The sequence below is a fragment of the Heterodontus francisci genome, chromosome 18 (genome assembly GCF_036365525.1).
Source record: "Heterodontus francisci isolate sHetFra1 chromosome 18, sHetFra1.hap1, whole genome shotgun sequence".
Classification (NCBI taxonomy): domain Eukaryota; kingdom Metazoa; phylum Chordata; class Chondrichthyes; order Heterodontiformes; family Heterodontidae; genus Heterodontus; species Heterodontus francisci.
This window is the reverse complement of record NC_090388.1, coordinates 76,053,027-76,075,541: the sequence shown is the minus strand read 5'-3', so window position 1 is coordinate 76,075,541 and position 22,515 is coordinate 76,053,027. Positions and strand designations below refer to the sequence as shown.

Sequence of the window (22,515 nt, the reverse complement as noted above, 5' to 3'; positions counted from 1 at the left end):
TGAAAAGACAGCTTAGAATTAACTACTTTATGGAAGAGATGGTGAATGCATGGTATGGGCTGCCTGGGGAGAGAGTAGAAGCTGCTTGTAGCAGCAAATTCAAGATGGAGCTGGACAATTACCAAGAGAAACATCAGATGGAAGCGGATGGAAGGTATAAAGGGATATGATATTTCCCAGTTGTTGGATTGGTGGTGGTGTTTTCTGCTTCTGCATATTCCCACAGAATAATGTGTAACACATGGAATGGATTTCGGAACAGGACAATGAAAGAAAATTGCTGAAAACATTTGAGAGACATCTTGAATGGAGTGAGACATGGAGGTAGAGGTAGTGTTTATTTTTCTGGATAGGTGAGCTGAAAGTGCTTCCTTGTGCACATTTATCTTGTGAAATCTAATAAAACACCAATATTGTTCAGAATTGAAGAAAGATCCACTGAGAAGAGAATGAACGTGCATTTATCCAGTGCCTTTCAGTTCCCAACAGCTACTGAAGTAGTTTTGAAGTATAGTCACTGTTGTTTTGTAAGCAAACAAGGCTGCCATTTTGTACACAGCAAGAGGCCACAAACAGCAATGAGCCAATCATTTGCAGTTTAGCATCTGGTTATAATTGAGAAGTTATACCTATGTTTTCTCTAGAAAAGAGAAGACTGAGGAGTGACCTTATAGATAATGAAAGGGTTTGATAGGTTATACATAGAGAAGCTGTTTCTACTTCTGGGGGAGACCAGAACTAGAGGCCATTAATATAAGATAATCACTAATAAATCCAGTATGGAATTCAGAAGAAACTTCTTTGCCCAAACAGTGCTTAGACTGTGGAACGTGCTACCATAGGGAATAGTTCTGGCGAATAGCATAAAGGCATTTAAGGGGAAGCTAGATAAGCGCATAAGGGAGTGAGGAATAGAGATTAGGTTGATGGGGTTAAATGAAGAGGGGTGGGAGAAGGTTCCCATGGAGTATAAACACCAGCATGGATCTGTTGGGCCAAATGGCCTGTTTTTGTGCTGTAAATACTTTGTAATAATAGTCTCACTCAAGACCCTTTACCAATGCCGTGCTCCCTCAGTACTATACTCGATTGTCAGTTTAGATTAAGGTGCTCAAGTCTTTGGAACGGAGCTTGAACCCCCAATTTTCTGATTGAAAGGCAAGATTGCTACCATTGAACCAAGCTGACACTTGAAAGATTTGAAGGAAGTAGACAAGAATGCTTGATTGCACTGAGCTATATTTTTCTGACTGGGCCATAACATACATTATAGATTCTACACTTGAACATTTTCACTGAGCCATGAATAGTCAGCTTTGATCACATTTTATTCCAAACCCATGGACAAGACATGTTGCACATTGGTCATCAAGGATGTGCATTAAACCAAGGATGAATTTGTATCTTGTTTTCCATTATATGTACATAAGACCTTGTTTAAAAAAGTAATGGATTATTTACTTTCATTTTAGGCCTCGTTTCTCTCTGACCAGCCAGAGCCCTACCTCCCCTTTCTTTCCCACTTTATAGAAACCCAGATGTTTGCCACTTTCATTGACAACAAGATTGTGTCGCTGTGGGAGGAGAAAGACCCTCTTCTCAGAGTGTTTGATTCACGCATTGAAAAAATGAAAATCTACAGTGTTCGCATCCCCACATTACGCACCTCAAATTATCAGAAATGCACCATTTTGAAAGAAGCTGGTGAGTACAATCATTCTCCATTTACCTGTTCAGTATTTGGGAGCAGAGGTTAGTGTGGGGAGTATGATCTTGTGTGCTATGTATGAATACAAATCAGGTGTACTTCAAAACAGTTCTCAGCTCACAACACTGAGCTCTGAAGGTGGAATCAAGCTGCTTGCTGACTCAGTAATCTGATCCTGGAGGAAGTCAAAGTCAATCCATATCCTTGAACCCACATGAAGAATGGGCACCCCAGCAAGTGTAAGTGCCTTGTTGCTCCAGTTTTTGCCTGTCAGTGATTGTGAATATATTTAAAAGCTTTATTACGCTCAAAATTGCTGCCACATTGAAACCGTTAGCGTTTACTGAAGATCAATCAGTACAGCCTTTATTAATTTCACTGCAGCCTAGTAGTATCAAACCACACAGATCAGATGGTCACAAGTTTAATTCCTGCCCTGACCTCAGCTCAGCTGGTCTACCAGTTAAAAGGCCACAACTAATCACTGGATGAAGGATGGGAGAAGTCCTCCAGGGTTCTTGTTCTTGATCACTGCCCAATGACACCCCCTGGAAAGGTCATGCGTGCATGTTGAGACATTAAGAGTGAACAGGTCTCGCTTGCCTGTGCGTTCCCCCAGTATGGGTGCCCCAGCAAGAGTAAGTGTCTTCAGAAGAGAGAGAATTGGGTAAAACATAACTTGGGACAAAATGGCAACACACACTTCTGTCTTGAATTTACGGAATCACAAATGATACAAGATGAGTATAAAGATGTATGTGCTGTGGGAAAAATCATATAAAATCCGGATGAATTAAGAATTGACTGACCTTTAGATGGAGGATCATTAATAAGTACCAATGGTAAAGGGATATACAAAACCAAGAAAACACTGCAGATTCAAGTGAGTTGTGGTTAGTATGCAAATTAAAGTCAAATGCCACAAATTATATTACACTGACAGTCAAGTGGATTGTTCGCTTTTAATACTTCCATCTAAGCTATGTAAGCTCTTTAGCATCCCACTTTCCTTTCTGTCCCTTCTTCATCAAGTTAACTTATTTAATTCCGAGGACCACTGTATCCCACAGCGTATCCAGTCATCATTTGTTTATTTATTTCACATGTGCCAACTCCATGTGGGCTGAGAGCCAAGTCTCTGTCCCTTGCCTCAGCCTCGAGCTTCAAGACTGGCTGAGAGTGACAGCTCCCCAGATTTATTCTGACATTTCACCTTTAGACATGAGGACTGATTTGATGCAGTGAATCTGGAATTCTCAACCAAAAGTCTGTGGACGTGGGGACAATTGTAGCTTTCAATTCAGAGATTGATGGATTTGTGTTGGGTAAAGATATCAAGAGACATAGAGCAAGGTTGGGTAAAAAGAGTTGAGATACTGTTCAGTCACATTCTAATTGAATGGTGGAACAGGCTTGTGGAGATGTATAGCCTCCTGGTTCCAGTATTCCCCTCCTTAAAGTAATGTGTCTGAGATCAAGGCCCCTTTGTGTGAGAATCACCGGGGCCACCCCATGGTCTGGCACTCTACAGGTTTCTGACTTCATGCATTACCTTGCCCAGCTCATAGTATTACCAATTACAATGTGATAATGACCAGAAAATCTGTTAGTGTGATGTTAATTGAGGAATAAATATTGACCAGCACATCAGGGAGAACTCACCAGCTCTTCAACAAATACTGCCAGGGGATCTTTTATATTCACCTGAGAGGGCAGATGGAACCTTGGGTCTCGAGACTTGAAGCCACAACCTTCTGACTCGGGGCAAATGTGATATCACTGAGTCATGTGTCATGCTAGGCACCCACCTGCCCAGAATGAGGCACATTAATCTTGCCGTGAACATTGATTTTAAACTGTTACTGGAGTGAAGAAAGGGCTTGTTAAACAGATCAGCCGTGGCTGGAAAAGTCATTTGCGTATTAACAGACGGTGATTGGAAGGACAAAGGACCATTCCCTGACACATTCAACCCACAATGGACCTTGATCACCAGGTATTGTGTGTAAGAGGAGAATTCCAGAGACTGCTAAGGTGATACTACCCAAGATGTGGTCAGACCAGTTAGTCATATGACTAACCTGCTTGGCAACCTGGGGTGTTCTGAATTGTACAAACAGTTTGAACTCAGAGTGTCTGTTTGCTCCTGGACTGAGAAGATCTCGCCAGTCTGCTCCCAGTTCTTTCTCACAAGCCTTTGAATCCACAGAAGACACATGAACCCCAAGAGAGAAAAGTCTCCGACAGTGAACAAGGTTTAAGAAGAATACTGGGCCCCAGTGAAAATCAAGATCTACCTACAATCAAGAACTCTACAGTGAGCTCGAATACCTGTAACAATAACCTTCTTCAGATATTGCCTCAAACTTTTCCACTTTATTTTTCTTCTGCTCTTTTCTGTTCCTATCTGCATGTGTGTATCGCGTATGCATGCTAGCGTGGGCGTGTCGTGTATCCGTAGGCATCAACCGAATTAGAGTTTAAGTTTAATAAATTTCAACTTTTCTTCTTTAAACCTAAGAAAGCCTGTTTGTGCTGGTTTCTTTGCCTTATAATTGGAAAGTGGTGAACAAGGATTCACCAAGGGGGAGCTAAAAACATGGTGTGTTTAATATTAAACCCTGTTACGGTAAGACCAGGTGAAGACTGAAAGGGAACCCTAGACCTCTTTCTCACCTGGTAATAACATATGGCTGACACCAGTTCAACTCCTGGTCAATGATAGGTTGACCAATCACTGCTGGGGTGACATTTGGCAGCACTAACATTTGCCTCAGTGCCTTGGACTGAGGAAGGGTTAAAACCAACCAAAGTTTCACTCCTGGGAGCTGTCCAGGGACATGTGCTGGACAGAGTATTGATGCAGATGTCGTCCCGATTTTGCAACTCTCCCCATGGTCAAATAGTCCAATAATACACAGCGTATGCACAGTGGTGGGAAGGTTCTGGAGACATTAGCTGGTTGTGGAAGTGTATCTTTCAGGAGAGGAGAAGGCTAATAAACTGGCAAACAGAATCAATTAACTTTTTTTTATTAAAGTGTGAAATGATCAGAAAACATGACAATTCCCCGAAGTACTGTGGAACCGTAGCTTCCATATCAAATTAAAATGCTGGCACTGAGTAGTGCTGACTCAGTGAAGTGTGCAGCAACTCAATTAACTGTCGCAAATTGGAGCTCATTCCATGTTACGCAAAATGCTTAAATGCAAAAATGATTCTAATTAAAGGGTTACTATTGCATTCAATAGCTGTTTCTCTTAGTTTCCCTGTCACACTGTTATAATTGCACTCTCTTTAAAGAGCCATTGTTGAAGAAGAATACATGCTCTTTCTGAAAAGTTAATAGTTTTGACTTGAGTGGCTGTGTTTGACGCACAATCTCATTGCATATGCCCTTTAAACAGCTGAAAGCTTTCAATACTTTGCCCAAGTGGAAATCCAGATAGTAAGTGTCGGCCACTATTGGAAAGCTTTAACAGCCGAGATTGATCAAGTCTTTATTTGCGCACACATTTTCCACAAGGGTCAGGGGATAGTGATCAGGAGTAGGAATCATGGCCATTCCTGCCACCCAAAGGATGCTAGCCCAATTGTAGCCCCTCAGCTGAGATTAGCTAACAAACACATCACAAATTTAGAATTGAATCTGGCACCTTAGCTAAAATATTATTTTGACCTTTTATTTCAACGTCAAGCACCTTGGTGTCAGCCATGGCTCAGTGGAAGCACTTTCACCTCTGAGTCAGAGGTTGTGGGTTCAACTCCCATTCTTAAAACTTAGGCACATAACCTAGGCTGACATTCCAGTACAGCACTGAGGGAGTGCTGTGTTGTTATAGGTGCTGCCTTATGGATGAAATGTTAAATCGAGGCCTCAGCTGTCCTCTCAGGTACAAGTAAAAGATCACATGACACAGTCTGTAGAAGAGCAGAGGTATTCTCCCTAGTGTCCTGGTCAATGTTTTAACCCTCAACCAACATCAACAACTGATTGTTTGGTCATTATCACATTGCTGTTTGAGGAATTACACAGTGCACAAATTAGCTGATGTACTGCCTAGAACAGTAACTATTATTTCAATGCCCACACTTCAAAATTACTTCATTGTCAGTTTAGGATGTTCTGAGGCCATGGAGGGCACTATATAAACAAAAGTCCTTTTCCATTTAATTGAGACTGAAATTTTCAGGGTGAGACGTCCTTGCTCGGCTGCTGATGTGATTGACTGGGAGGCAGCCCTTGTATTCCTGAATAGCTCTTTTGATTGCCCAATCCTCGGAGAGCAAACTGGTAATCCAACTTTAATAAAGAAAGGAAAGACTTACATTTATATAGTGCCTTTCACAACCACCGGATGTCTCACAGCACTTTACAGCCAATGAAGAACTTTTGAAGTGCAGTCACCGTTGTAATGCAGGAAATGCAGCAGCCAATTTGCAAACAGCAAGCTCCCATAAACATAATGACCAGAAAATCTGTTTTTTTGGTGTTGATTGAGGGATAAATATTGGCTAGGACACGGGGAACAACTCCCCTGCTCTTGTCTGACAGAGTGCCATGGGATCTTTTACATCCACCTGAGAGGGCAGACAGGGCCTCGGTTTAACGTCTCATCCGAAAAACAGCACATCCAGCAGTGAGCACTCCCTCCGTAATGCACTGGAGTGTCAGCCTAGATTTTTGTTCTCAAATCCAGGAGTAGGACTTGAGCACAAAGCAGGAGATAGAGAGCTAATGTTGACCTTCTGACCTGTCAACCATGCTGGGAAGTCCTGGAATGGCCATTAACAACCCAGCCTCTTTCATCTCAGAATGCATGGGGAAGGAAACTGCACTACAACATCTTGTGTGTGACTTTTGTTGGACATTATTTTGTCCTGCAGTGTACTGTTAGCTGAAGGAAAGCTTTGGTAAATGTTGAAATGTTGGTTAATATTTTGTCCTGAATGTTGATGTAATTGTTCTCTAATGACAGTATGAAATCGTCAGGGCAACATGTAAACCTAAAGATGTTCATACAAGTGTGAAAAATCCTTCTGGAGTGTAGTTATTTAATGCCTGCAATGAGTAATAGCATTGAAAATTGGTGAACGGTTTTCTGTCACATTTGCTGATGGGGCAGTTTATTTCCCACCTTGATCGCAGATATATATGTTGCTGGCAATGGGCAAGATGCTGATCAATAAGCTCTTCCGTTTGCCCTGTTGTACCTCAGTTGTTCGTCTCGTTAAGATGACCCGTGAGGAGATTCCTACAGAAAGGTTTTCATATCAAGTACTTTTCATTCCCAGACAGTTGGCTTGCTCGAAGGCATTGTTCCTTTGACATCCAAGCACCAGAGCCTCATATGCTTTGCCCAGAAGACCAGAAAGCCGGTGATGAACGTAATAATAGACTTATTATTGACTTTTTCACAGCTAATGCCGTGGGCGATGGAGTGAATCACATCCTTGTCTGACAACAACACTGATGTAAAAAAAAGGGCATCCCAGCGTAACGTGAACTCAGCTTTTCTCTGAAAGGGTTTCCTTCCACGTCCTTTCAGTCAAAATGACATTCGATAAAATCTACTAGACAAAAACAAATTCGGTTGTCCCATTTGCCAAATGGGCCAGTGTTATACTGATCCATGCAAACTAGAAGGTCCCAGCTTCATTTGCCTCTCTTCGTGCTAAGTTTCCCAATCCCGGCTAGGAGCAGTGGTAGTAGTTGGCTTCAGCGAGAAGGTAGATCAGTCGGGCTTCCCATTCCTACTGACTCTCCCGTAGACCCTTGCTAGAAATTGGATGTGACTGGACTTCCTTTTCAGAGAAGCACCAGAGTTTAAGTACAATCCCTCCAATGTCCAGTGTCTGATTGTCAGTCAATGTCAAAGCTCCTGCATGAAGAAAGTCAGCTTAAGTAAATATTAAATGTAGCTGGCACCCCTGTGAAGATATTTGGTAAACTTTTTTCATTTTATTTATAAAAACTGCTGGTAGTTTTGCAAGTTATCTGAAAAAGTCTCCTGATGAGATTTGCTGCCTAACCTCATTGTAACAGATTACTATCTCCTCAAGCAGGAAATTAAAGTTTGCCTGATATATTATGTGAAGATGTCCTTTCCTTTAGTGGTTTTTAAATGCTTCAGTCTCGGGTAGGCCCTGCAATACTAACTATTGACTTATTCCTGCTACTCGTACAACTATTGACTCATTTCCAAAGAGCCCCCTCCAATTGTTGATACATCCTTGGGACCCCCTGCAACTATTGATACATTCCTGGGGACCCCCTGCAACTATTGATATATTCCTGGGGGCCCCCTGCAACTATTGATACATTCCTGGGAACACCCTGCAACTATTGATATATTCCTGGGGACCCCCTGCAACTATTGATACATTCCTGGGAACACCCTGCAACTATTGATACATTCCTGGGAGCCCCTGCAACTATTGATACATTCCTGGGAACACCCTGCAACTATTGATATATTCCTGGGGACCCCCTGCAACTATTGATACATTCCTGGGAACACCCTGCAACTATTGATATATTCCTGGGAACACCCTGCAATTATTGATGCTTCCTTGGCACCACTTAGATACATTCCTGGAGACCTCCTGCAAATATTGACCTCTTGTGCTGACTTCTGAAAGCCCCTTGTCCCTACTGCACCCCACCGCCAAAAAAATGATGTAATTGCCAGAATATATTTTTTACTAGTTTCTAATCACAGCCACAGATTTGTCAAGATGAGGGGCATGTGAAAAACTCAAGAGCTATTATTTCGACAGAAGCCTTGGGGTTGAAGTGCCAATAAAACCCATGGTGAAAGACTTGGTGAAAGGTACCTGATGGGCGGAAGTTGGGCACAAAGGAAATAATCAGCTCAAAATAAAGATAGTCCCCTAAATCGAACAGAAATATCCAGGCTTTTGATCCTTGATCAATTGCATTCACAGCTAGTAGTGGGGAGGCTGACTGAACTGTCTGTCTTTCCCTTTAGAGGTCATGATACATCATAAGAAGAGGACAGCATTTCCAGCGCCCATAGGTACTCAAACCAGCATTAATCTGATAGTGGGGCATCTAAATTTAGAGCTCCAAACGTCTGCTGGTTTGACCGATAAGAGTAATGAATGATTATAGCTCCAAAACTTATTGCAGTAACTGGGCCATCAACGCCTCTGCCGCAGATTAAAAATAATTTGGTCCTGGGACTCTGAAGGACTGCATTTATGCTTTACTTCTAAGGGTTAGTTTCTAAATTTTTGAAGGCACAACATATGAATTATTCAGGTGGAACATTGGATTTGCTGGGGCAGTGGGTGATTAATGTTTAACTGTGTTGTGCAAATGTTGACTTAACTTGGTGCTGCTTTTGGACTACAGGCCCCTGTTTTCATTTGCTACAGACTAGTTTTAGTCTGTTTAAACATTCCAGCTAGCGAGTCGTGGGGGGGGAGGTGGTTGCGGGATTGGGGCATTGGAGAAAGAGTCTACAGCTCTGTTTTGGTATCAACCGCCAGTGGAAAAGAAGTTTTATCCCCTACTGCCATGGTGATAGCCGCCTCAGAGTGTGAATTGGTTCCACAAAACCAGGCTGACAGTATCATAAACCATTACATTCCAGATGTATTCCCTGCTCTTCCTTCTCCTCTTCAGAAGGTGACGATTCTCCCACTTTCATGGCCCTGGCAGACCTTTTTTTAAAAAGAAAATTCTAGTGTTGGAGGCACCGCTGGCTAGGCCAGCATTTGTTGTCCATCCCAAATTGCCCTTGAGAAAGTGGTGGCGAGCCGCCTTCTTGAACCACTGCAGTCCCCGTGGTGTAGGTACAACCACAGTATTGTTAGGGAGGGAGGTCTCAGGATTTTGGCCCAGCGTCAATGAAGGAACAGCGGGCGATACAATTCCAAGTCAGGGATGGTGTGTGACTTGGAGGGGAACTTGCACATCTGATTTCATGTGTCTGCTGTCCTTCTAGGTGGTAGAGGTTGTGGGTTTGGAAAGTGCCAGTGTCTAAACCCAAGTGGCTAATTTTGCTTTTTGATCCTGGGTAGTGAGTGTCAGTGTGTTTATTCCAGGGAGCTTCACAGGTAAGGCCCAATCCCATTCCCACTTGACATAGACGTACCATTCCAACAGGAGTTGCCCGAAATGAATCTGAAAGCAGGAGCACCAAGTCCCCTGAGCCAGCAGCAGAGAAGCCAGTGAATTCAATAGTTCCCTAGTCCTGCCCTGTCCATGATCACTTAACTTAGAAAGCACCATGGATTTAACCTGGGACCTTCTAGTATGTTACTCTGTTCTGTCTGATACTGAGTTGATGTTAAGAGTTATACGTAATCGGCCTATATCTCACTGAATATGACTAACTGCACAGTTTGTGAAACTCAGCTAACACTGTTTGTAGGCTGCACCTGGCCTTCCTATGTTAAAATGCCGTTCGGTTTCCCAATAACCCAGTATTGATTGCAGAGAAGGAATGACTGCGTTTACTAAGCTTTAATCCAACTTTGCATTTAGCCACTCAGTCTCGACTTACAAAGCCCGACATGCAGATTGACCAACTCGTCCAGTCCAATTCTCGCTCCTTAAGTAATGCAATGTCAAGCATTGATAAAGGGACTGTGCATAATTTCCGTACTCAAATTGATATTTAACTTGCTGAAGTAAGGTGGGACCCACATTTAGAGTGCAGTCCCTTTTGTGTTTGAAGCTAACGCATTGTACATTATCTCTGAAGGAGGCAATAGGAAAGCATATCTCTCAATGCTGTCCTTTCACAGAGTGTTTACAGTTCACCTTGCATGATCATCTGTGTATCAGACCTGCGGAACTCAAAAGAGTAGTGGAAATCTGGAACTTTCTCCCCCAAAAAGCTGCTGAGACTCAGTCAATTCAAACTTTATGATCACTTGAATTTTTTTTTAAACAGTAACCATTTGATTTTGTTTCCCTTACTCTGTACTTGTATATAAGGACACTGACTTATTGTGCCATTCTTTATGAACGTATTGCACAGCCCAAGCCATTGAGCAGCGCCTGGTGAAGATTGACCACACTGCCATCCACCCACACCTGCTGGACATGAAGATCGGACAGGGCAAGTATGAGCAAGGATTCTTCCCCAAACTCCAGTCTGATGTACTGGCAACTGGACCAACTAATAACAAGTGAGTATAATGTAACATTTAGCAAATGGCTTCTCACCCACTCCTAGCCTGGCACTCTCCTATTTGTGCCTCCTCCCTTCTCTCTTCCAGCCTAGCAGTTTACATAGCTGAGTATTAGCAGGCTATTCAACTGCATCTGGCATCACAACTAAGCTGAATCTTTCCTTCCCAGATGTCAGTGCACTTTGAGCAGGGCCTCTTTCCTTTAAGTATACTTACAATATAATGGATAGAGACAAAAATATTCCTATAGAAAACCAGTAGGACTCCTTCCATTTACACTTGTATTCTCCTTGCTCACACAAGATGGGCTGGATTTTACCTTCACAGTGGGGGTTCCGGTGATGGGCCAGAAGACAGAGGGTGACCCCGCCTCGGCCCTGTTTGGGACCCTGCCTTCAGGATCCCTGTCCCTCTCAGGACGGAGATCCCGCCTCCAAGAGCTGCCAGCCAATAGAGGGCCAACAGCTCAGTAGTACCGGCAGCACCACCGGGAACAGTGGTCACTGCTGGTATAACAGAAGGCCTGAAACCAGGAGCAGAACTGGAGAGGAGGTAAGTGGGACGGGCTTGCCAGGGCCAGTCAGGCTCCAGAAAGCTGGGGGGGAAAGTGGTGGAAAATGGCAGGGGGGTTGTTTGCAGAGGGGTAGCCTTTGCCACCGGGGGCTCTCCGTGGGCCACAGATGGCCCAAAGAGGACACCACCCCACTCCCACAAGCCACTTGTAAAATACGCTTTTGGCCTTCCCCGCCCCCAACAAAATCACATCGTGTCAGGAAGGCGACAGGCACTCCAACGCCTGCCTTCCTTTGCTATTTTATAGCTCCTCCCCTCCCGCCTCCCAGCCTGTGTCCCGAGGGATGGGAAAATTCAACCCGAAGTTGCTGTCACTATTGATCAAAACCAATTTGAACTTCATAAGAAGGACATGATGTACGCACCAATTGGTGGTCATTACAATTAAACTAAGCAATGAACCTGAAATGATGACTGTTGAAATTGTTGGTCAGGCCCCATCTCGAGTATCTAGGTATCATCAGCAACAGAATTCTCCACATTAGGGAACGGCGAGATTAGTTCATGGTCCCAGTTGTTAACTATGGAAAGTGCACAAGTGTAAGATTGGGTTTGGCGGTGATGCCTCTCAGTGGTCAAATAGCTCGCGAGCACTGTCTGGACAGGTATATGGAGGATGACATCTTGTACCAGAATTGCCCATGGAACCATACAATGAGAAAGAAGTGAATACTATCAGCATGAAGGGGGAGGGGAGCAGTGGTTGGGGAGGGAGAGGCAGCAATGAAAGTCCTAATGGATTAATAATTCAGGGCGCAAAAATAATGGGCTGCAGTGATACAGCATCCCTCCATAGGACCCAGTGCCCTGCTATGTTCTGCTTTCTTTTCACACGTCCATGCAGTTAGACATGGCCTCTGGGGATCGAAATGTTCTTTTACATTTTGATCTAGGGTGTGATTTTGGTCTCTGGCAGTTTGCAGGGTGGGGAGGAAGGGGGGCTGAATGTGCTCTGTGTAACTCCTGGCAATCTTGGAGGCATTTATGTCTAGATTAGTGGGGGTATCACACATTCCATTCTGTTCACAGCCTAATGGTGGCTTGGGTGAGGAGGATGGAGAGGACCATAGCACAAGACAAATCGAGCTGGTGATTCCTTTTAAAGAAAATGTCAGCTTGGAGCTGCAAGGGACTTAACATTATGAATCAATTTATACTTCACATTAAGCCAAAATCCCATTAACTCGCTTTCATGTTCTGGGTGACTCAATGCTAATGCATTCTTAGTGTGTCCCATGGTTAATAATTAACCTAGCCAAACTGATGGCTACTTCCCCCAGAGAAATTACCTTTCCCAACCACAAGGTCTGACACGCAGTCAATGGGAGCTATCAACTATTTGTATTTTTAACTCATTCCTATAATTTCCCCCCTCCCCCACGCACTACCCTCCTGACTCTTGCTGGGTAACGACAGGCACGTGTGGCCGCCTGCTCCTTCACAGTTTTTCATGTGGTGCTTACCCGAAGAGTTTCTTTTCTTTTTTCTTCTTTTGGGTCTCCTTATCTCGAGAGACAATGGATATGCGCCTGGAGGTGGTCAGTGGTTTGTGAAGCAGCGCCTGGAGTGGCTATAAAGGCCAATTCTAGAGTGACAGACTCTTCCACAGGTGCTGCAGAGAAATTTGTTTGTCGGGGCTGTTGCACAGTTGGCTCTCCCCTTGCGCCTCTGTCTTTTTTCCTGCCAACTACTAAGTCTCTTCGACTCGCCACAATTTAGCCCTGTCTTTATGGCTGTCCGCCAGCTCTGGCAGACGCTGGCAACTGACTCCCACGACTTGTGATCAATGTCACGGGATTTCATGTCGCGTTTGCAGACATCTTTAAAGCGGAGACATGGACGGCCGGTGGGTCTGATACCAGTGGCAAGCTCGCTGTACAATGTGTCTTTGGGGATCCTGCCATCTTCCATGCGGCTCACATGGCCAAGCCATCTCAAGCGCCGCTGACTCAGTAGTGTGTACAAGCTGGGGATGTTGGCCGCCTCGAGGACTTCTGTGTTGGAGATACGGTCCTGCCACCTGATGCCAAGTATTCTCCGGAGGCAGCGAAGATGGAATGAATTGAGACGTCGCTCTTGGCTGATATATGTTGTCCAGGCCTCGCTGCCATAGAGCAAGGTACTGAGGTACTGAAGAGTACCCGAAGAGTATTATCAACGTATTGGGTCATGAGGGGAAGATGACAGTTCAGCTCATCCAGACCCTCACCTGACGGACATTTAGCATATTTTTTAGGGCAGGCGTCACTGGAGAGTGATCAGGAGTGGGAAACGTGGTGGATTCCCAACATCTGCCCTCCCCTTTCCTGGTCTAAGGGCACTGAGGGCAATTGCAGTGCCTTAGCTGCTGCTTTGACTGATTCTAACTCCTGCAGCCCAGACTGCTGTTTTCCCTTTATGTGAACCTTCACCCAGGTAAATGCAGGACTTGCTCTTTTTATACGAGAGGATGTTGTCAATGCCTATGCATTAAAACTGTCTCCCTCTGTATCTCTCCACAGTCGATGGGCCAACAGAAGCGCCACAGCACAGCGAAGGAAAGATCGGCTTCGGCAACATTCCGAGCATCTGGCACTGGACAACGACCTGAAAGAGGTACACGGTGATCTGGAACATTCTCGCTACACTGACTGTGACCCTTCTTAGTGCACGCCGATTGTAAGCCGATTCCCGCTCTGCGGTGCCCCCCGGTAGTTTGGGGTTCGCGGTACCCCCGACTGTTCAGTACATGCCGATCCTGACTGTTCTCACTCTAACAGAGGGACACTGGCAAATCGGTGAGGGGGCTGTAATTCTTTGAGCATGAACCATGGATGACTGAGCAAGTGGAGGTTTGGTGAACTAAAATAGAGCTGCCTATCTTTCTCCTTTCCATTTACTAAAAAAAAAACAGCAGGCTGCATTTGTTTGAAAAGCTTCAGCATCTGCAATTTTGAATGTTTCAAGTAAAAATAAATGTGAGCGGCATGTGTGAGGAGAGCAGCACTTACTCTGCTCCTGCTCTGAGTGTCAGTCAAGACACCACGATGCAAGCCAGGAGTCCTTTGAATAACTTTAGCATTTTCAGAAAAATAAACCAGATATGACTCAAAACTGCAGAAACTCGGATTCGATCAGATTAGTGCAGTTTGCTCAAAATCCCAGAAATTTGGGAGCACTGGTTTTTCATGGCTGGAATTTGGACACTAGTAGCCAAATTCAAATTCTCTGGGCTATGGCCGGGGTGGGGGGGGGGGGCGGTGGGACTAATTGGTTAGCACAGGCATAATGGGCCGAATGATCTCCTCTGTGCTCTATAATTCTATGATTCTCTACTTTTTCAAAGTTTAACCCATAGTTAAGTGACAGGAATCCTTCAGTAAATGGCTGGTCCTTTTTAACATATTTCTTTTCACTGATGATCTTGTATAAATCTGGGATTATATATTTTTATTCATTCGTGGAATGTGTCATCACTGGCCAGGCCAGCATTTATTGCCCATCCCTCATTGCCTTTGAGAAGGTGCTGGTGAGCTGCCTTCTTGAACCGCTGCAGTCCATGTGGGGTAGGTACAGCCACGGTGCTGTTAGGAAGGGAGTTCCAGGACTTTGACCCAGCGACAGTGACGGAACAGCGATATAGTTCCAAGTCAGGATGGTGTGTGACTTGGAGGGGAACTTGCAGGTGGTGGTGTGCCCATGCATCTGCTGCCCTTGTCCTTCTAGTTGGTAGAGGTCACGGGTTTGGAAGGTGCTGATGAAGGAAGTGTGGTGTGTTGCTGCAGTGCATCTTTGAGATGGTACACACTGCTGCCACTGTGCATCGATGATGGATGGAGTGACTGTTGAAGGTGGTGGATGGGGTGCCAGTCAAGCGAGCTGCTTTGTCCTGGATGGTGTTGAGCTTCTTGAGTGTTGTTGGAGCTGAATCCATCCAGGCAAATGGAGAATAACTCCTGACTTGTGCCTTGTAGATGGTGGAAAGGCTTTGGGGAATCAGGAGGTGAGTCATTTGCTGCAGAATTCCCAGCCTTGTCTTATAGCCACAGTATGTATGTCACTGGTCCAGTTAAGTTTCTGGTCAGTGGTGACCTCCAGGACATTGATGGTAGGAAACTCGGCAATGGTAATGCCATTGAATATCAAGAGGAGGTGTTTAAACTCTCTCTCGTTGGAGATGGTTATTGCTTAGCAATTGTGTGGCATGTATTTTACTTACCACTTATCAGCCAAGCTTGAATGTTGCCTAGGCCTTGCTGCATGTGGGCCAGGACTGCTTTAGTGTCTGAGGAGTTGCAAATGGAACTGAATACTGTGCAATCATCTGTGAACATTCCCACTTCTGACCTTATAATTGGAGGGAAGGTCATTGATGAAGCAGCTTAAGATGGTTGGGCCTAGGACACTACCTGAGGAACTCCAGCATTCATGTCCTGGGACTGAGATGATTGGCCTCCAGTAAGCACAGCCATCTTCCTTTGTGTGAGGTATGACTCCAACCAGCGGAGAGTTTTCCCGTTGACTTCAATTTTACTGGGGCTTCTTGATGCCCATACTTGGTCAAATGCTGCCTTGATGTCAAGGGCAGTCCCTCTCACCTCACCTCTGGAATTCAACTCTTCTTCGTGTTTGGACCAAGGCTGTAATGAGGTCTGGAGCTGAGTGGCCCTGGTGGAACCCAAACTGAGCATTGGTGAGCAGGTTATTGCTGAGTAAGTAGCCCTTGATAACACTGTTGATGACACCTTCCATCACTTTGCTAATCATTGGGAGTAGATTAATGGGGCGTTGATTAGCCGGATTAGATTTGGTCCTGCCTTTTGAGGACAGGTCGTGCCTGGGCAATTTCCCACATTGCTGGGTAGATGCCAGTGTTCTAGCTGTACTGAAACAGCTTGGCTAGGGGCACGGCTAGTTCTGGCACCCAAATGTTCAACACTACAGCCGGGATATTGTCAGGGCTCATCGCTATTGCTCTATCCAGCTGTTTCTTGCTATCATATGGACTGTTTTTTGTGATGCTGGGGACTTCAGGAGCAGGCCAAGATGGATCATCCACTCAGCACTTCTGACTGAAGACGGTTGCAAATGCTTCAACCTTGTCTTTTGCATAGTTTATATATTTTATGTGAGATTTACAACTTTTCACCAAGTTATCATCGATGCAAAGGAGCTGATAGAAGCACTTGCGTGTTCAGCCATCTCGTGTCACTAGGGTTGCCAACTCTGATTGGCTGTATTCCTGGAGGTTTCATCACATGACCCCATGCTGCCAGCAAAACGAAATACAACTCAAAACTGCTGGAGCTCAGTTTGGATTTTGCTTTTCCTTAAAAGCTGCCAAAAAGTAACTTCCTACAGAGAGAATTGTCCTATTGAGACACTATTATTAAGGTTCTGTTTAATTTATATGAGCAGGTTCAGATTCTTTTATTTGGCACTTCGATGTCAGACCACATTTAGAATATTTCAATTCCATAAGCCACTCTCTCACATAGAAACAGGCGGAGGCCATTCAGCCCTTTGAGCCTATAACGCCATTCAGTTAGACCATGGCTGATATGTATCTTAACTCCATCTAGTCACCTTTGCTCTATGTTCCTTAATTGCCCTTACCTAACAAAAATCTGTCTCAGTTTTGAAATTTTATTGACTCCCAGCCTCAGCAGCTTTTTGGGAGAGAAAGTTCCAGATTTCCACTACTCTTTGTGTGAAGAAGCTCTAATGTTCAGGTTATGCCCCCTTGTTCTGGACTCTCCCATCAGAGGAAATAATTTCTCTCTATCCACCCTATCAAATCCTTTAATCATCTGAAACACCTCAATTAAATCTCCCCTTAGTCTTCTGTGCTCAAGTGAATACAAGCCTAGTCTATGCACCCCAAAGTCATAATTGAACCCTTTTAGTCCCAATGGTGAAATTGCACTGCAACAACTCCAAAATCAGTAGATCCTTCCTGAGGTGTGGTGCCCAGAACTGAACACAATAGTCCAGATGAGGTCTAACCAGAGCTTTATATAACTGTAACGTAACCTCTATCCTAGTATCTCCTGTCAGGGTTAGGAGGCAGTCTCTGTATGTAGTAAGTTCAGTGACACAGAGAACACGGGATCAACACTTGACATTTCCAAGGGGTGGGCCGAGTCCGATGACAGATTCACATTCTGGGAAGTTTAAGATGCCGTTGGCTCCTGGAACCTGGGTGTGTTTATATTGTGGAATGCTGGCAGGACTCCTATAAGGTAGAAGCAATTGATCCTTTTTGTTCAGTGTTTGAACACTTGAGTATTGATGATTGCTGGTTTGGAGGAGGGGTTATTTTCTCAATGCCTGATGATAAGGTTCCTCTGTGATTAGCAGGCTGTAAGATCCGATGTGAAATGAGTTTAGTTAGTCTCAATCTAATTCCCAATTGGCATGAGCTCACAACATGAAGCTAATTGGGCACTAATTGGCATTAAATTGGCAGCCTCACTCTGAGAGACCCACAGGACAGCTGTAATGAGACATGCCACACTGCGTCATTAGGTAGTGCTCTCCTGAGGCTGGGACTTCGTCATGATGCTGAGACAGAGACCAAGCTCCTGCACCCCTCACCTGTGGAAATGTACCTCATAAAGAGTCAGCTCCAACTGTGGAAAAATGCGCAGACCAGGAGAGTGAACCTGCACCTTCTGGCCTGTAGAGCAGAGTAACTTGATTTATATGTTAAAAAAAAAACGTACTCAGGAGAGATGCAGCTACAGTTTCAGTGACGAGACCGAGGCTTCAGTGTGAGATTGGAAACCACTCTGTAGTGTTTTCAGTAGCTCCCCAGCTCTGCTGAAGGCACTGGAGGAAGCAGTGGAGTATGGTTATATGGGCTGTCAGCAGCCATTCAGGATCTTACCTGTCCCTGACATGTGAGTGTAGATGCAGAGTGTCAAGGGGCTTTCTCATGGTGGGAGATATCACAGCTCAGGCACTTTCCAGCAGAAGTTACTGGGTAGACATCAGAATTGAGACCCTTTGACTGATATCCCTCCCCTGTCCCTTATACAGGGACACTGACCTCAACTGTTAGAACTCTACTGCGTCTTCCTGCTGGAATCAGTGGATCTGATGGAGTGCTTCTGTTCCCTACTCGACCATTATATCGCCCCTGCATTACCCAGAGTGTTGTTAAATATTTACAACAGCTTTGTGACTTCCTTGTAAACTCTCTCTAAATCAGGGTTGGCCAGGATCCGGCCTGCGGATGTAAACTGTACTCAGACCATTCCTCACCCTCACCAGGGATCCATGACTGGAGAAATTTCCCAATGGCTTCCTCTTGCAGACCAGCTTTTTAAAAAAAATCATGTCAGTTTCACAGCTGACAGGTCCTGACATCGGGGACAGCTGTTTGCCAACTTCGAGAGGTTCGGGGTTTTCAGGCGGGCTTTTTAATAAAAAAAGTCAGAACCCGCCAGAAAACCCCGAATCTGTCCGAAGTTGGGAAACGGCTGTTCCCGCTCTCATGCAGCACCTGTCAGCTGTGAAACTAAAAGCGCGATTTAAAAAAAAACTGACCAACCATCTGCTGAGCGTTTCCACTCTCTGCGACTGTCAGAGAGAGAGAGAATGGGGGACAGGGAGAAAGGGGGACAGAGGGAGAGGGAAAGGGGGACAAAGGGAGAGGGAAAGGGGAGCAAAGACAACGAGAGAGGGAAAGGAGGACAGAGAGAGGGAAAAAGAAAGGGGGACAGAGAGAGAGAGAGGAGAGGGCCAGAGAGAGAGAGAAGAGGGACAGAGAGAAAGGGGGGGGGACAGAGAGAGAGAGAGAGAAGGGGGGACAGAGAGAGAGAAGAGGGACAGAGGGAGAGAGGAGAGGGACAGAGAGAGAGGGTGGGGGACAGAGAGAGAGTGAGGGGCAACAGAGAAAGTGGGGACAGGGGGACACAGCGAGAATGACACAGGGTGGGGGGGAACAACACGGGGGGGAACACAGGGAGAGAGAGTGATCAAGATCACTCCTGTGAGATGGACATCTATCTGCAATACTCCACATCGCTACAACAGGTGTACAGGCAAACATTGACTGCTTGTGCAAACAAAAAAATGCCAGGTACCTTAATAAATCAGTGTCCAACATAGTGAAGAGAAAGTAAGTCAATAAATTAGTCTTCACCTTTAAAGCTTCTTCACAAAAATGTACATTGGTTGTTGTTTTGGTTAATAGTAAGATACATGTTTAATGCCTTTATCTTTCCAAAATTGTCTCACTGGCCCCCTATGTAAGACAAAAATTGTACCCCCCCTACGCGAAAAGGTTGGACATCCCTGCTCCAAATAAATCCAACAAGAGCAAAACACTGGCGGAGATAGAAGCAGAAAATGCTGGAAACACTCAGCAAGTCAGGCCAGCATCTATGCAGAGAGAAACGGAATTAACAGGTGCAACTTTAACCTGACCCTCTCCCGCACCCAGACCCCCGCCCTCCTCCCAGCAGTGGGGCAACTGACTGGATTGGTTGCAACACTGGCTTTACACCCTGCCACATTTTACTCCCCACTGAAGTCAGCAGAGAGTAATATTGTGCAGGATTTAAAAGCAGACGATCTCGTCAATTTCCCATTCGATTCAAATTATCCCCAATGTTTCAGGTCAATCACCTTTCATCAGAATAAATCTACCAGGTTTAGAAATTGCGCTGTTGTTTATGCTTATTTGCGAATGCTTTTATTTTTTGTTTCTCTTGCTCATGCCTTTTTACCGTCTCGTCCTGCATACATTGTTTTGTGTTCGTCTCTTTTGGGGTCTTACCTTTAGCCAGCGGAAAGGCTCCTGCTCCAGCACAACTCTATGGCTTTCTGGGAGTGGGATCAGGGTCCACCCCCTCCGGTACGACCTCCCAAAAAATCCTTCTCTGAGTGCTCACTGGTACGTTGTACTCAAGCTTTGTGTAAGGGACATGGTGAGAGGCTCTAATATTTCACAGCTTTGATTCACAAGATCTATTTGTTTAGCTCACTGAAGTAGGGTTTGCACTTACAGAACTAAACTGAAAGCACTTCTCCAACTCCTCTTCCAAGTGTCCAATAAGATAATTCCCAAAGCCAGTGTGTTTGTTACTTGACCTTTTTTTCTGTTCATGGAAACGAGGGAAGTTATTGCTGGGGAATGAAACATTTCTGGCACTCCCAGATCCAGAACATTAGGAACAGGAATAGGCCACTTAGCCCCCTTGGGCCTTTCTGCCATTCAATTAGATCATGGCTGATCTGCACCTCATCTGCATTTTTCCACCTTTGCTCCATATCCTTTGATACCCTTACTTAACAAAGTAATCTGTTAATTTGGGTCTTGAAAGCTCCAATTGTCCCAGTATCCACAACATTCGAGGGGAGATAGTTCCAAATTCCGACTGACCTTTGTGTGAGAAGTGCTTCCTGATTTCGCTCCTGAATAGCCCAGCTCTAATTTTATGATTAGGTCCCCTTGTTCTGGATTCCCCAATTCCCCATCATAGGGTCATTTACTGCACACAAAGAGGCCACTTGGCCCATTGAGTCCATGTCAGCTTTCTGCGGAGGAAGCAGTTTCTCTGTAATTATCCTATCAAATCCTTTTAACATTTCAACACCTCAATCAGATTGCCACCTCAATCTCCTGTATTTAAGGGAAGTGCAGTTTAAGCAATCTGGCCTCATAATTTAATCCTTCAAGCTCCCGTACCATTTTAGTGTTGGCTGCTGAGCAAAATGCGCTCTACTAAGCTCCAACAATGAGTCTCAACCTCAAATCAGAAAAGCGCCACATAGCCAAAGTTATATTTCTATTTCCACACCACCCATCTCAGACTGATGTTGCCAGTTTAGTGCCAGTTGCTGCTGACTGAACAGTGGTTTTGTGCCATGGGCACCATGCCTGCTTGGAGCTGGCGTAAACCTACCCAAACCCATTTTTTTTTATAGACAAACAGAGGTGACTCGCATCCCATCTGTTCCAAAAAGGGTTCTTTATTAATTTCTACATTAGAAGCTGGGGTCACGCATGCATGAGCGTTTGCACTTTCTGACGTAGCAGTGGTTCTAGATTTCCAATCACCAAATCTGCATCTACCTTACTCCAACTCTCTGAGACTTGTTTTGACGGTTGCTCACCCTATAACCTACCTGCAGTGCTCCCCACTCAGACCTTTCTCATTATTAAACTAATTTGATGTGTTGCAAAGTTGCACTTGAACTTTGACCTGCTGCTGTTTGACCAAACAATGCTACAATATTGCTGACAGGTTTACAAGAAATTTTACCTATTCCATGTTGATACTTCTTTCCATAAAGCTGAGTGAATCAGCAGTGAATAAAATCCAATTTTGTGAGAATGCAGTAACAAAAACAGGAAAAGTCTGTTTGTCACACAGGAAGGATTTAGGGAGTCAAGGAAGTTGAAGAGGTCACTAGAAACACAGGCTATCTGAAAATATTGTCAGGTCTACAGATTGTCATTAGCTGTGGGCCAGAGACTATTATCTTACTCTGCCTCCATCCCTATTTTCTCCTCCCCATTTTCTCCAACTTTATTTTGTTCCTTTCCTCTCCCCTCTCCCTTTCCTCTCTCCCCTCTCTCACTGCTCTCCTTTCCTCCTTCCTCCTTTCTCCTCACCCTTCCCCTCCCCCTCTCTCCTCTCCCTTCCCCTCTGTCCTCTCCCTCCCTCTCTCTCCCTGCCCCTCTCTCCTCTCCCTCTCCTTTGCCCCCTCTCCTCCCTCCCACTCTCCTCTTCCCCGTCTCTCCTCCCTCCCTGTCTGTCCTCTCCCTCCCCGTCTCTCTCCTTCCCCCCTCTTTCCTCACTCCTTCTCTTTCCTCCCTCTCTCTCCTCTTTCCTTACTCCCTCTCTCTCCTCCCTCCTCCCCTCTCCCTCCCCCTCATGCCTGTCCCTCTCCCTCACTCCTGTCCCTTGCTGCTCTCCCTCAAATTATGTGAGTACACACAGACACACACACGCACTCTCAGATACACAATCAGACTCATGCACTTTGAGCTGGAGTCAATGATGGTGATCAGGTGTAAGAATCCTGGCCGATTTTACCTTCACTAGTTGAGGCCATTTGTAATTTCCTTGGCT

The 22,515-nt window shown here is 45.0% G+C and overlaps 1 protein-coding gene across 3 annotated transcripts in view; it reads left to right on the top strand.

Moving 5' to 3' along the window:
• Positions 1 to 22,515, top strand: part of LOC137379731 (DENN domain-containing protein 5B-like) — a 299,114-nt gene that overhangs the window by 231,290 nt on the left and 45,309 nt on the right. For all 3 annotated transcript variants that reach the window (XM_068051032.1, XM_068051033.1, XM_068051031.1), the window contains 3 exons: positions 1,473 to 1,704; positions 10,723 to 10,873; positions 13,951 to 14,044. In XM_068051032.1, coding sequence (XP_067907133.1) covers positions 1,473 to 1,704; positions 10,723 to 10,873; positions 13,951 to 14,044 — 477 coding nt within the window. The remainder of the gene's footprint in view (positions 1 to 1,472; positions 1,705 to 10,722; positions 10,874 to 13,950; positions 14,045 to 22,515) is intronic.